This window comes from Dromaius novaehollandiae, chromosome 2, assembly GCF_036370855.1.
Source record: "Dromaius novaehollandiae isolate bDroNov1 chromosome 2, bDroNov1.hap1, whole genome shotgun sequence".
Lineage (NCBI taxonomy): Eukaryota > Metazoa > Chordata > Aves > Casuariiformes > Dromaiidae > Dromaius > Dromaius novaehollandiae.
In genome coordinates, this window is record NC_088099.1 from 137652409 (window position 1) to 137664594 (window position 12186).

At 36.1% G+C, this 12186-nt stretch overlaps 1 protein-coding gene across 3 annotated transcripts in view; it reads right to left on the reverse strand.

Annotated features, from left to right (window-relative positions):
- SNTG1 (syntrophin gamma 1) overlaps positions 1 to 12186 on the reverse strand; it is a 341044-nt gene that overhangs the window by 124581 nt on the left and 204277 nt on the right. For all 3 annotated transcript variants that reach the window (XM_026097832.2, XM_026097823.2, XM_064507560.1), the window contains 3 exons: positions 8206 to 8263; positions 5588 to 5631; positions 5439 to 5480 (listed from right to left, as the gene is read on the reverse strand). In XM_026097832.2, the coding sequence (XP_025953617.1) occupies positions 5439 to 5480; positions 5588 to 5631; positions 8206 to 8263 (144 nt within the window). The remainder of the gene's footprint in view (positions 1 to 5438; positions 5481 to 5587; positions 5632 to 8205; positions 8264 to 12186) is intronic.

Genomic DNA, 12186 nt, shown 5'->3' on the forward strand with positions numbered 1-12186 from the left:
ACTATTTACAACGACTAGGGGTTTTTCCACTTGATATACACTCATTGTAAACCAATGCTGAAATACTTAACAGATCATTATTAGCTCCAAATTTCATGAACAAAATAAGGACATTGTAAACACATTGTCACTGATGTTCTCAGCTACAGATGCAGCTAAGGTGATGTTAGCACGTCTATTATAATCTATTGGTCTCAAGTAGAAAACAACTCTATGTAAAAGTAATATCTTGGCTTCTTCTTATGAAAAAGACTATTAGATCTCCCAAAAGTTTAAATTTCAAAGTTATTAAAGTCTTCTCTCAGAAGCTCTAACTATACAGCTTCAATATTTTATGGCTCCACCTAATAAGGGGAAAGGGTTAAATGGCTAAGTGCTATGAGTTATATAAAACGCTATCTCTGCCATGCAGTATGAGAAGATGTTAAGCTATATTTGCAGGTTGCTGTTATCACTATCACCAAAGAGCTCAATATTGGTAGAACACATTTTGTAGAGATCCTTTCCTATAACATATTCTAAAGCACCTTATATGATTTAGTGAACTAAACCTGATTATAGTCTAGGTCTCTGTTTCACACTTAAGAAAATGAAGATAACATTAAAACATAATTTACCAAAAGATACATCTGTCAAAGTCAAGATGGAGTGAGATTTCAGATCATTTGGTTCCCCATCCTGTCCTTTAACTACAATATGCTTGTTCTTCTGTTTAAAAACAGTTATGAAAAAGATGACTGAAACTATTCATAAAAGGTTTTAAAATCAGTATGAATTAAAATACAGTTTTAAAAACAAAAATCTGCTCAGACGTTCCATCAGCTACACATGATTGCAATTTAGCAATCACAGTTTCTTAGCTGTCAGTTTTGTAGAATATGTGTCATTTATACCAATCTGGCACAGTTACCGCCCCGGTACAAATGCAGGGAAGATAAGAAGACAAAAGCTACCTTGCAACGCAGATGGACATCTCATTTCAGGTCATTCCACTGGGAAAGATGTCTTGATCAAAATGCAGCTGATGAGTGACTCAAACCATGATGCTACACAGAGTGGCTAGTTCTGTATCAAACCCACCAAAGTCTAAATACCTACGAAGTCTAGATATCTATCTTCCTCTAAATCAGCTTTTCCTGGACAATGAATTCTCCTGTTGCTGTCCAAGGATCATACCTCAGTCACGATAACTGGCACATGAGAAAGATCCTTATATCCAAATTCTAATTTCATTAGAAACATTGCCTGAATTTCCCTCTAAGAGATAAGAAATTATTTCATATTCATATCCATTTCATTCTATTGCTATTTTATAAGAAAGAAAAAAACAGATCTTAAGATTCAAAGAAACCACAGCGACAGGTAACCCTTGTTGTTGATATGAGGTGGGATCTTCACCGTATAAAAAAAAGAGACCAAATCTTAAACATTTCAGTGTTCTCATTCACTCAAAAGTGCAGTATTGCTGTTGGCTTCATGGACCCATTTCATTTGACTGAAATTCTTTCTTCCACACAGCCTCAGATGCTTTGCTGCACTATAACCCAGTCCTGGATTCAGTAAGAGTGGTAGATCCAACACAAGCTTCTTGGTCATATGCAACAGAGTTGGTAGATACTCTGCTACTCTGGATCACAATGTAGTAACTCAAGGGAAGTAGCTCACAGCAGAGCCCCTGGCTCTCTCGCAAAATTTCTTCACTGTTAATGGTGTAGTGGCTAGTCCCAGAACCAGAAAAATGTCTGTATGTGTGACTAGAACACCATTATATCAGTGGTAGCCTATCTATCTCTGTTTTATGCTTGGACAATAAATGGAGGTAAGGGCTACAGATAAATTAGTTTCCAAGCTTATAACTAGTCCTATCCATGGAGAGCTCTTAAAAGACTATACATGTGTCTTGACAAGTTATGTGTTGTTGGAGCAAGTTCAACAGACAGAAGCCTAAAGTTGTATGCCTGTCCATGCACATCACCCCTAATCTCAGCTTTTAAAAAGTCTTGCAAAATGGAATGGAAAGTGGACTGGAAAAGAAATAATGAATAAATACAGAGTAGAAAGAGTACAAACTCATGCAAAATAAAAGAAATATACAGGACCCTCCCTTCCTCTAAATTCAGCTGTATAGTGAATTTTTGGAGATAAACTAATAGTATGATGTTGAGAGATATTTTTTAAGAGGATCGTTAGAATTTTTTTTTTCCCTCAAACTCCTCCCATATTGATACTTCACCACAGACAGCATGTAAATTTTCTTCAGCCCAAGGAGAGCACTAAGACTGAAGTACTGTTGTGTGGTATTCAGATGAGGTCCCTTATAACCCAAGCTGAACAGCAAGCTGACATTCAGTCTTTAATTCAGTCTTTATGATGAATAACACTCTCACCTTGTACAAATGGAAAGCTAAGCTCAAAATTAAGTTATTCACCGAAAACTACAAATATTCAGAAAGGAAATGAACAGAGGCCTCCAGTAAGGTACACTAAAAACTGAATAATCCTACCTATCCATCTTTATAAGAGTCCCTCCCATCTCTCTGTCTGTCTGTCTACCTATCTATCTACCTATTTGTCAGATTCAGGCTTCAAATCATGGAATATTTGTGGGGTACCATGATCTGTGCATCACTGAATGCTTTACCAGATCTAACAATGAATGGGAGACAAGAGAGGTCAGCAGAGGAGTGCCCAAAACTGTAAGGCAACTAAACTCACTCAAATACTGGGAACAGATTCTACCTACTATGAAAGACAACACTGAAAAGAGTTGAATAAACTACTTAATTTAGAAATTCAAATGGAAAAATAATTTAATTTGTGTAGCATAGTTATCAGTAAAGCACGGTGAAACATCAGGGCCAATTAATCATCGCTATAATACATTAGGCTGCACCGATTATGTCATAGACTTTTAATTGCAGAGCTATGATGGTATGACATTTGCTCAAAAATGTTTCTGCAAGGAGCAAGAAGTCATAGACCTGAATTTTTCAACAGAAAAGCACAGGAATGAATGTTTACAGCATGCAGACCTCAGATACTTAAACAAGTCTGAATTTCCTATGTGCAGCTTCAGCTTGACAAGCTGCACAGAACACACACGTTGGTTTAAAAAGAATATATTTTAAGACATTAAGACACCCAAAAGCCACTAATTTATTCTCACATAATACCTGCCAAGTCTTAATTAGGCACAAAAAAATCAGAAGGAAACAAAACTCCAAGCTTATGTACCTTTCACGGCCATTTTAGAATTACCGAGGTGTGATGAAGATTGAAAATTACCTCTGCCCTGCTGCCCCGCTCCCTGCTGCGAGCAAGTACGCTCCACACACTTCCTATCTTCTCTATAACCTTGAGATCAGAGCTAGGGATCCTATATTAGATAACGACGCTTTGCAAGACAGGAGCTAGAACAACTCAGTCTCCATTCTGCAGACCAAGTCCCACCCATAGCTCTTGCTGGCAGACCAGTAAGGCAGTACCTGCCCTTCAGCAAGGGCTGGGCCTGAAACCACAGCTCACTGTACAATGCATGACTCTATCTATCATTACCACAGCAGCAAGAATTATAATCAGGTTTTACAAGATTGTGCTTAAAAACACTTACTCCACATGCACAGATCACATGACAGTGGATATTTTTAAAAAGATTTATGAGGTTATCAGTCAGAATTTGTTTGCTTTGGTTTTTATGTTTATTTCATATTTATAGCTCTTCTCCTACATATTTTAGTTTATAAAATGTCATATGGGCTATTATCTTATTTAAATATTGCTCGGTTATTCTTAATTCTTAAGAATTATTCTTAATTATCCCTGCTCTCTTTAATAACGAGTATTTAACTTAAAACTTATCTGCTTCTTAAATGTCTAAAAGTGAACACTTGCACATACACAAAAGCATATTCAAAACGATAAGACACCACAACTTTTTTTCTTGTTGTTCTGAGAGCATTATCTATAAAGAGTTTAAGAAACAGATTACATTGGACAAGCAAGGTAAAAAAAAAAAAACAGACATGGTGACTCTTGCTACTCTATTCAGTCTGCGTCTTCTGGCTTTTACAAAATCTTTTTTTTTTTTTGCTGGAAAGTGTATAAATCTGATTATAAATAGCAAACAGATTTATATATAATTTTAATAGAGATTGTCTCAGAACAAAAAAAGTCCTAGTGTTGTCGTACCAGATTTCAGTATGCCTTTGTGGATATAAAAGTGTGCACTTTTATTAATACTTTGTTTCATGTCTTGAAATTCTAACAGCCCATTGAAATCCCATTGACAGATTTATCATACTAATGCATATTAAATTAAATAACTACAGTTAAGCTTATAAAAGATTAAAATCTGATCACTGTTGCACAGCCAAAGCTTCAAAGGACTGTAAATATGACTGTTAGCCTGTGTATACAGAAGGTGGTGTGTTTAAGGCTGTGAAGTATAAGGCATGGTTTGCAACACAAATTTCCAACACAAATCCAGTGCACAAATGCACTCCGTGAGGCAGAACAGTGGAGTGATCTACTCCTTCACGCTGCACTAGTTTGTTCACCGGTACATCATCATTCTCTACTGACTCCAGCTTTTATACCTGAATGGCATACATTCAATGCCACATAACAGAATGCAGTACTAAACACACAGCCTCTCAAGTCTGTGCAGTAAACTCTAGGTAAGTAAACTTTTGGATATAACATTACTACACTATTGTAAAAGTACAGATATGAATTCTATAGACCCACACAGGATTTAATTTCTTTGGTAATCTTCTCATTTCTGGCATTCTTCTCTGAAGTATAGAGTTCCCTGCTCCTGCAAGTACTTAAGAAGGGTCAAAAAGTCAAGTGTAACAAAAGCACATGATACTTCCAGCAAAGCTGACTTTCCAAGGGCACTGGGCTACTATCAAGCTCTGAAATACACATGGCTTCTCTGGAAAGAATCGCCTTAATACACTGTTATTTTAAACCCCAACAGTTAATGGCTTAACTGAAGGAGGAGCGCATCAGCAAAAGCGAACTAAAGGTAAAAGTATAGTTTTGTTTTGATTTTGAAGTGGGGTTAAAAAAGCTAACAACTCCCCAACATAGTGCAAATGCCAGCTTTTCAAATTAAAATGACATCACACAGCCAGAAAGGAGTAGCATGGCTGAAATTTGATAGCTACAGCCCAGAATAGGAAAGGTTGGAATATGTATAGCCAAAATCCTAGTAGTAAAATGGTCATCTCTAATATAGAAAAAACTATCAAAGGACAGTAAGATAAATATTCACAGAAGAGATTGCACTGTGTGCTAAGCTGCTTGCCATGCTAGAAGGTACCATCATATTTGTTTAGAAATAACAATGATGCAACTGATACCAGTGCTCTGCTATCAGTGTACACTATCATAACTATGAAAGACAAAAAAGACTAAAAAATAGAAAAGCTCACCACTTCTTCATGCCTGCATTTTCTCACATTAATTCCATTAATCTGTTATCAAAAAGATAGAGAGAAAACTTACTCTACATTTCATAAGTATAGATTTCATTATACTTTTCTAGAAAACCATAAATAAAAGAACTTGCAATTTTACTTACCTGTAGAATTGCATCTCCTATAAAGAGCAACCCTGAAAGTTCCGCTGAAAACAGAAAGCGCATTTTCACTCATCTGGTATAAAACACAATATATTTACTGCACACTTATTTCTGTTTCCCATCATATTTTTCCACAGTCTTAGTCTTTTAAAAATAAGAAAAAATACAACTTCTAAATAAATTACTTGGATTCTTTTTTCTTTAGCCCAGAATACCAGCATATAAATGCTACTATGAAAGAGTCTACCCAGCAGAATTATAAGACTCTGAAATATCATCCATTTGTCTCTAGCATCTTTTATGCCCTTACAGTGAGGAATGGCATATTGCAAGTGCTTTTCTGAATAGAGAATGACTGCAGGACTAGGTCCTACCTGAGATTACTTCTCAAATGACATTGAGAGATTATTTGTTACAAATTCTGAGGAAAAAGCAACATGGAGACTTAAGACGTACTTAACAAGGATAATTTTTAATTTGTAAGCTTTTAGCAAACAAACTTGAGGTCCTGCAAAATTTGATAAGCTCGGTGGAGTATATATGCACTTTATATGTTGAAAAGCCAAACACTTAGTATACTGTACAAAATCACCAGCAAAATTGAATTTGATCTTAAAAAAACTACGATAATCTATAAACTGTAAGGCAATTTACAAAATCTGATTCCACAGTTAGAATCCTTAACTATTCAGTTGTGTTATAGAAATATATAATGTAAATATACTTTATAAATACAGAAGAAATATAACAGAAATTACTTAAGTGTCTACAAAGAAAGGACTAACCCCTAACATGAGAACGAAGTAGCAGATGATATGGAATTATTTAGCTATAGCATTCCAGAACATCACAGAAGAGACTGTCTAGAAAAGTCTGACATTTGACTTGATCCAACAAATTTAGTCACGAGTAGCAGGACCAACATCAATATTCACATAAATTATACTCAAGTATGTGTTTGAAGGACTGGTATTAGTACGTTAGGTGGAGCGAAGAATGCTTAAAATACTGGAGGATAAAAAATTCTGATTTTTTTCTTTTTTTTTTTTTTAGAGATAAATGCGAATCTCATTATCCTGCTTCAGACACTGAGCTTGCATGTACTAATTTGGGGGTTATCTGTATATGACTTAAGCACCTTCTGTGTAGCACTGGTTGTAAGAATTGCATCAAGTGCCCTGTTATTGTTTAGAAGTCTAAAATAGAGCTGGAAAGCAATTGGGAAGAGGGCAGAACCAAGCCTGCAAAGCTCTGAGGTACAAGCTCTGGATTAAACAGCTTTTTCTGTATCCAAGATCCTTAGCACAGCCACATGGCATAGCAGTTGCATAGTCTCCATCTATCTAAGAAATGTCACTGACAACTAGTTCTCTAAAAATCAGCAGTATTTTTATTGGAAGCAGTAATGAAGATGATATCTCAATTATGTATTGACATTAGAAATAATGTGTCAGGCAGTATAGCAAAAAATAATGACAATAATAAAAGAAAACAGTGCACTTTTGTGTGCTCAATTAAACTTAAGTCTGCGTTTCTTATTTTTCCTGCAGTGCTTGATAGCATTTTAATAGCTAGTGTAGGTAATATATGCCACATTATTACCTATTACATACTTATTTTTATATTGAAAAGGATGGAGTCACAAGTATATCTTCTTAAGGTAAAGCTTATTCCTTCCCTTAGGGGCTCATTCTATTCTACTCTATAGCCTCCCTATATACAACTTTTACATTTTCTGCATTTCAGGCTCAGCCTCCAGTTCCCAATACACTAACATTTCTCTGTATCGCTCTTCATCTATGTGTGGGTGAATATGAGAATTTTAATGCTGGAAATTTTAATTGTTCAGGAGCTACATTCCAGAATTATTGCCTTACAGAGGGATAAGAATGCCTCCAATTTTAAGTTTATGACCTTACAAGTTTGGCTAATAAGTATTATATATTTGCATGAATATACATAAAAATAAACATAATGGGGATATTAAATATACTCTAGAATTAGTGATTTACAACCTTTATCATTTGTCAGTGAGCACATCATGAGCTGTTTAACCAACATTCATCTTCCTAGTACATATTATATTGTTCCAACAACTTAAAAACTTTGCTAGTCAAAAAAAAGCGAATTTGACAACAGTATCGGGGTAAGCTAAAAATAAGCACAGTTAAGTCCTTATGCAGTACCGGTTTTCCTATGTATGAGTTGCAAGGGCTTGCACAGTCCAGCATCTAATGTGGGAATACCATAGGGGTATTATCAGTGTTCTGCCATTACCCACCCCTGTTTGAGTACTACCCTACTAACCAGTATAAAAAGACACACATGTTCTCTGCTTGTGTTACCATGCTTTAACAGCCAAATGTTTGATCTGTTACTGCTTTCTATCAACAAGCATTTTCAAATAAGAGATTCACAAAATTACAAACTTTTGAATGATATTCCAAATATAACTCTTGTACTTTACTGAGAACATTTCTAAGAAAGAGAGAGATCACTATGTCACAGAGACACAAATGCTATACCAATCTTTAATACTACCTACAAGAATCTCAAGACTTAATGCATCACTGCTTTAAGGAACATGCCAAAATTCAGTCTACTAATCTGACACCCACCTCTTTGTTCTTTGGAAATCTTAGAAATGACCACTGGAATATTATGTTCTGCTCCACCCTGAAAATAGAATAAATGACAGTCTCATCAGTCACTCGAAATATCTTTTTGCTTAAAATTATGATTTTTCCTTTCTGTAACTGCCACTTTCAGAGATATTGAGAAAATAACTCTGATCCTGTATTTTCCTCTTTTTTCTGTTTTTTTTTAATAAAATATTTAATTGTAATTAATTCCTTATTGCCTTTCATAAAGGAGCTCTCAGCTGCTGTCAGTAGCTTAGGAAATTGAATGATGTGCAAAACTCTAGAAGACTTGAAAAAAAGCACATCAGTTTCTGCAGATTCTGCATAGCTTAAAATGAGAAACCATGTCCTCTAAAGGCAAAGCGGACCTCACACTACAATGGAAACCGTTGTGATGACTTAGTTTTCATGCTGGCAAGAAACAGGTAAACAAAAGCCCAGGAAAAGCAAGTTTGGACTTCCATCTAAAAGCAGCCTTTATTTGTTCCTGTCTCTGTCATACATGCACAAAGAATGAACAAAGCAGTGGGATAAATAACAAGGAACAGAAAAGGAAACATGAAGAAATGGAACAGTAGGTGTTCAGTAATTGAGGGGAAAAAAGGAAAGCTGGACCATAATTCAACAGTTCAACAGCAATTCGGTGGTGTTGTTTCATTCAATTTATCCTGTTGCGACTACAAACATCCACTGCTCTTAAGACTAAAGCATTAAAAAGAAACTTAAAATAAAAAGGAGACTCAAAAAAAGAGGAAAAAAAAGGAAAAGGCAAAAATGCACAGGGACAGAAATATTCTTTTCCTCTGAAGAACAGCATCAAAGTGCAAGTCTGAATTTTATGTGTATTTTACCTGTACAAATTCAGATCATCAGAAATGATCTGCCACACTGTTATTTTGCCTAAAAATCTTGGTTAAGCATTTGCTTATTCTTCTCTTCGGCTGCCAGACTTTTCTTTAGAAACCATGGCCTTTTTAGATCTAACAGTTTCAACATCTGGAATGGACCAACCTTGGATATTTTGATGGTCTAACAAATAGTACATATTCCTTCATCATGGAATAACTAGTTGTTTGAAACTGAAGAGACTCCTGCACTCAAAAGCTATTTTTGTCACGGATCAGAGAACAAGAAACCCATAGAATATGTGTTTCTATATCTCCCTGCTTTATGTCCAGGTCCTAACACCATATTAGAATCTGTAAAGTTTCCTTCTGGAGGAAGGAAGAACGCATCATCTCCTCCATGGCAAATGTGTCCTAGAAACCTGAATTTCCTATGAAACTGCAGAATTTCAAATGGGATTAGAGTTCATTCTGGCTATCAGTGAAAATGGTCCTAAAAACTCTGAGTAAGTAGGGATCTCACTGATGTTATAACAATTGCATACTTACAAGAAAACTGGCATTGTATGAGATGAGTGCTCACTCCATACATGAAGACCATGAGTCTACCTTCATTTTAGTCAGAGTCCATTTAGTTAGAGATGTATTCAAACTGAAAAGTTGTAGAGTTATAACTTCTGACGGGTTTCACCAGAGGAAGAGCAGCAGTAAACATTCGCCTTACTTTAGATAACCAGTCTGAGCTCACTAAGTTTATAAGACTCATCATACTTCCCTCAAAGGTTTCCTCAGCCACATGCACATTTAATTTCTCCTAAACTTTCAAAACTAACAGAAAAAGTCAATGTGTCAGTTCTTTCCCTAAGCCTCCAATAAATTACACAGAGATTGCACTGCCCAAGACATCTGAAGCTCAGCCAAGGAGTGCAAGCTTTAAAGCTCAACATAACTAACTCAGGTCTTTCCCTCAGGAGCCTTGCCTTTCTACCTCCTTAAATTCAGCTTTCCAGTAAACAGGGAGATTACTGTTATTCTTAAACCAGCCAGCAAGGCACACTAGCTTGTTTATTCCTCACTCACTCACTGTATTTATCTAAATCTATCTACACAAGAGATTTCAAGAACCATCCAGTAATGCTCTACTGAAGAAAATGAACTCCCTCTCACTGCAGGTGGCCACTGGTATGAAGGATTTCCTTTAAATTAGTCTAAGGTCAAAATTAGCTGCCTGGTCATCTAAGAAACAAAAGTCCAAATGGAGAAAGAGAAAATAGCTGGTCAGCTATCTATAACCAGTCATCTTTAACCATTTGCAGCAGGTTAAAAGAGCTGTATATATTCTGACAACATCTTGATAAATACTACTACAAATGGACACTGCAATCTTGTGTTCTGCATCCTCTGCGCTGGAGCCTCCTTCCTACAGAGGAAAAAGTGAACGGATATCTAATTTCTGGTTTTATAGGCTCAGGAAATACTCTACTTCAGAAAGCTGTGGGAACTGTGACTACTTTTCTGTTGTTTAACATTCCCCCCCTCCGCCCTCAACTGTGGATATATAGTTACACCCCCAAATCATAGAGGGGGACAAAAAGTTATCTGTTAATGGCATTGAAGGTTAATGGTTCAGCCCTCTAACACCAGTCTTTGCAGTGTGAATTCCCTTTCCCATTCTTCCTAAATCAGCAAGCCTGGAATAACGGAGACAGTGTAGCTCTACTCTGTAGAGATGTTTATGCCAGACCAGGTAAACCAAGCTTTAACCACGAGCAGCTGTTCCCAGCTCACAATCCTGGACTTTGGCCATTACTTTCAAGGTCTGAATGCCACCTGTATCTCCTCTCAGAGTGTCAAACAATACAGTTTGAAAGATGTTTGGAACTGCAATTTTTATGTATGGAAGTTTTTTCAAAAGTTTTAGAAATGTAAAAAAAAAGGTAGACTGAAACAAATTCTCTTGACAAATGCTGTTTTCATGTTTCACTTCATGAGCAATCAGAACATTACTGTTCTGCGTTTACAAAGAGACAGAGGGCATCTATAAAAATTAGATCAATGGATTTACAGCATTAAGGGAACATCATGCGGAACTTGTGGGAAGTTCAACAGCCCATATTAGCTGAATATACAGAATGCTTATTTACTATCTTTTTAATTACATATACATATAAAAAATAAAGATATCATAGGATTATATCTTAAAAAGATATTATCTTTATAAAAATGCTAAAAGGCAACATCTGCTCCACTGACTAAAATGGGCCTGTTTTTTTGGCTTTAAGGTCCAGTGGCACAACATAGCTCATGTCTTATGTGGATAAACTCCTCACCAGTTTGAAATAGCCTGACTTTATACATGTCACCTATTGGGAAAAGTCCTGATCTGTGCTCAGGAACTGTCTCAGAAGATGATAGTTGGCATAAGCCAAAAGCTGTGCCAAGAACTATGCTAGTAATTAAACAATATGGATAATCATGTTCCATTATTAATTGGCTCCATTTAAACTTTTCTGGCCCTGTTTAATCCAGTAGTATAGCTAGAACAAAAATGTCACTTCCAAAATGTATTCAACACTGACTTATGCAAGTACCTGTCCTGTGAGCAGGACAGGTGCACAGGCTTGGTTTATAGATTTTTTTGATGGGGTCAAACTTTGAAAAGTTGAACTGAATCTCAGCAGATCTGCGATGCTGTTCACCATACAAAGAATGATCAAAATGCCGGCAGGCAAATGGCACTGTACAGAGTCTTGGCAGCCAGAGGTCAGATTGTAACAATAAACCTTAATTTATATAATGAACTATCAATTTGATTGCCTATTTCCGCAAGAACACTACATGCTCTCCAATTATTAAGAAACATGATGTTCTTTCAAAAGTCATGCACTTAGCAGCTTCTTGTGTCAAATCTCCACATCTCAAACTTGTCAAAGATGTGATAAATGCCTGAAATACATGACACTCATCAATTTCGAACCCTAAGTCCATGACCGTTCCTTTGAACACTGGTTTATTAAAGTGTCCTAAAGGCAATTCAGAAATCTGAGAAAATAATTCCTTCTGAAGGGTGTAAAACAGACCAGTTCTGCTCCAAATTTAATTATATAAATGA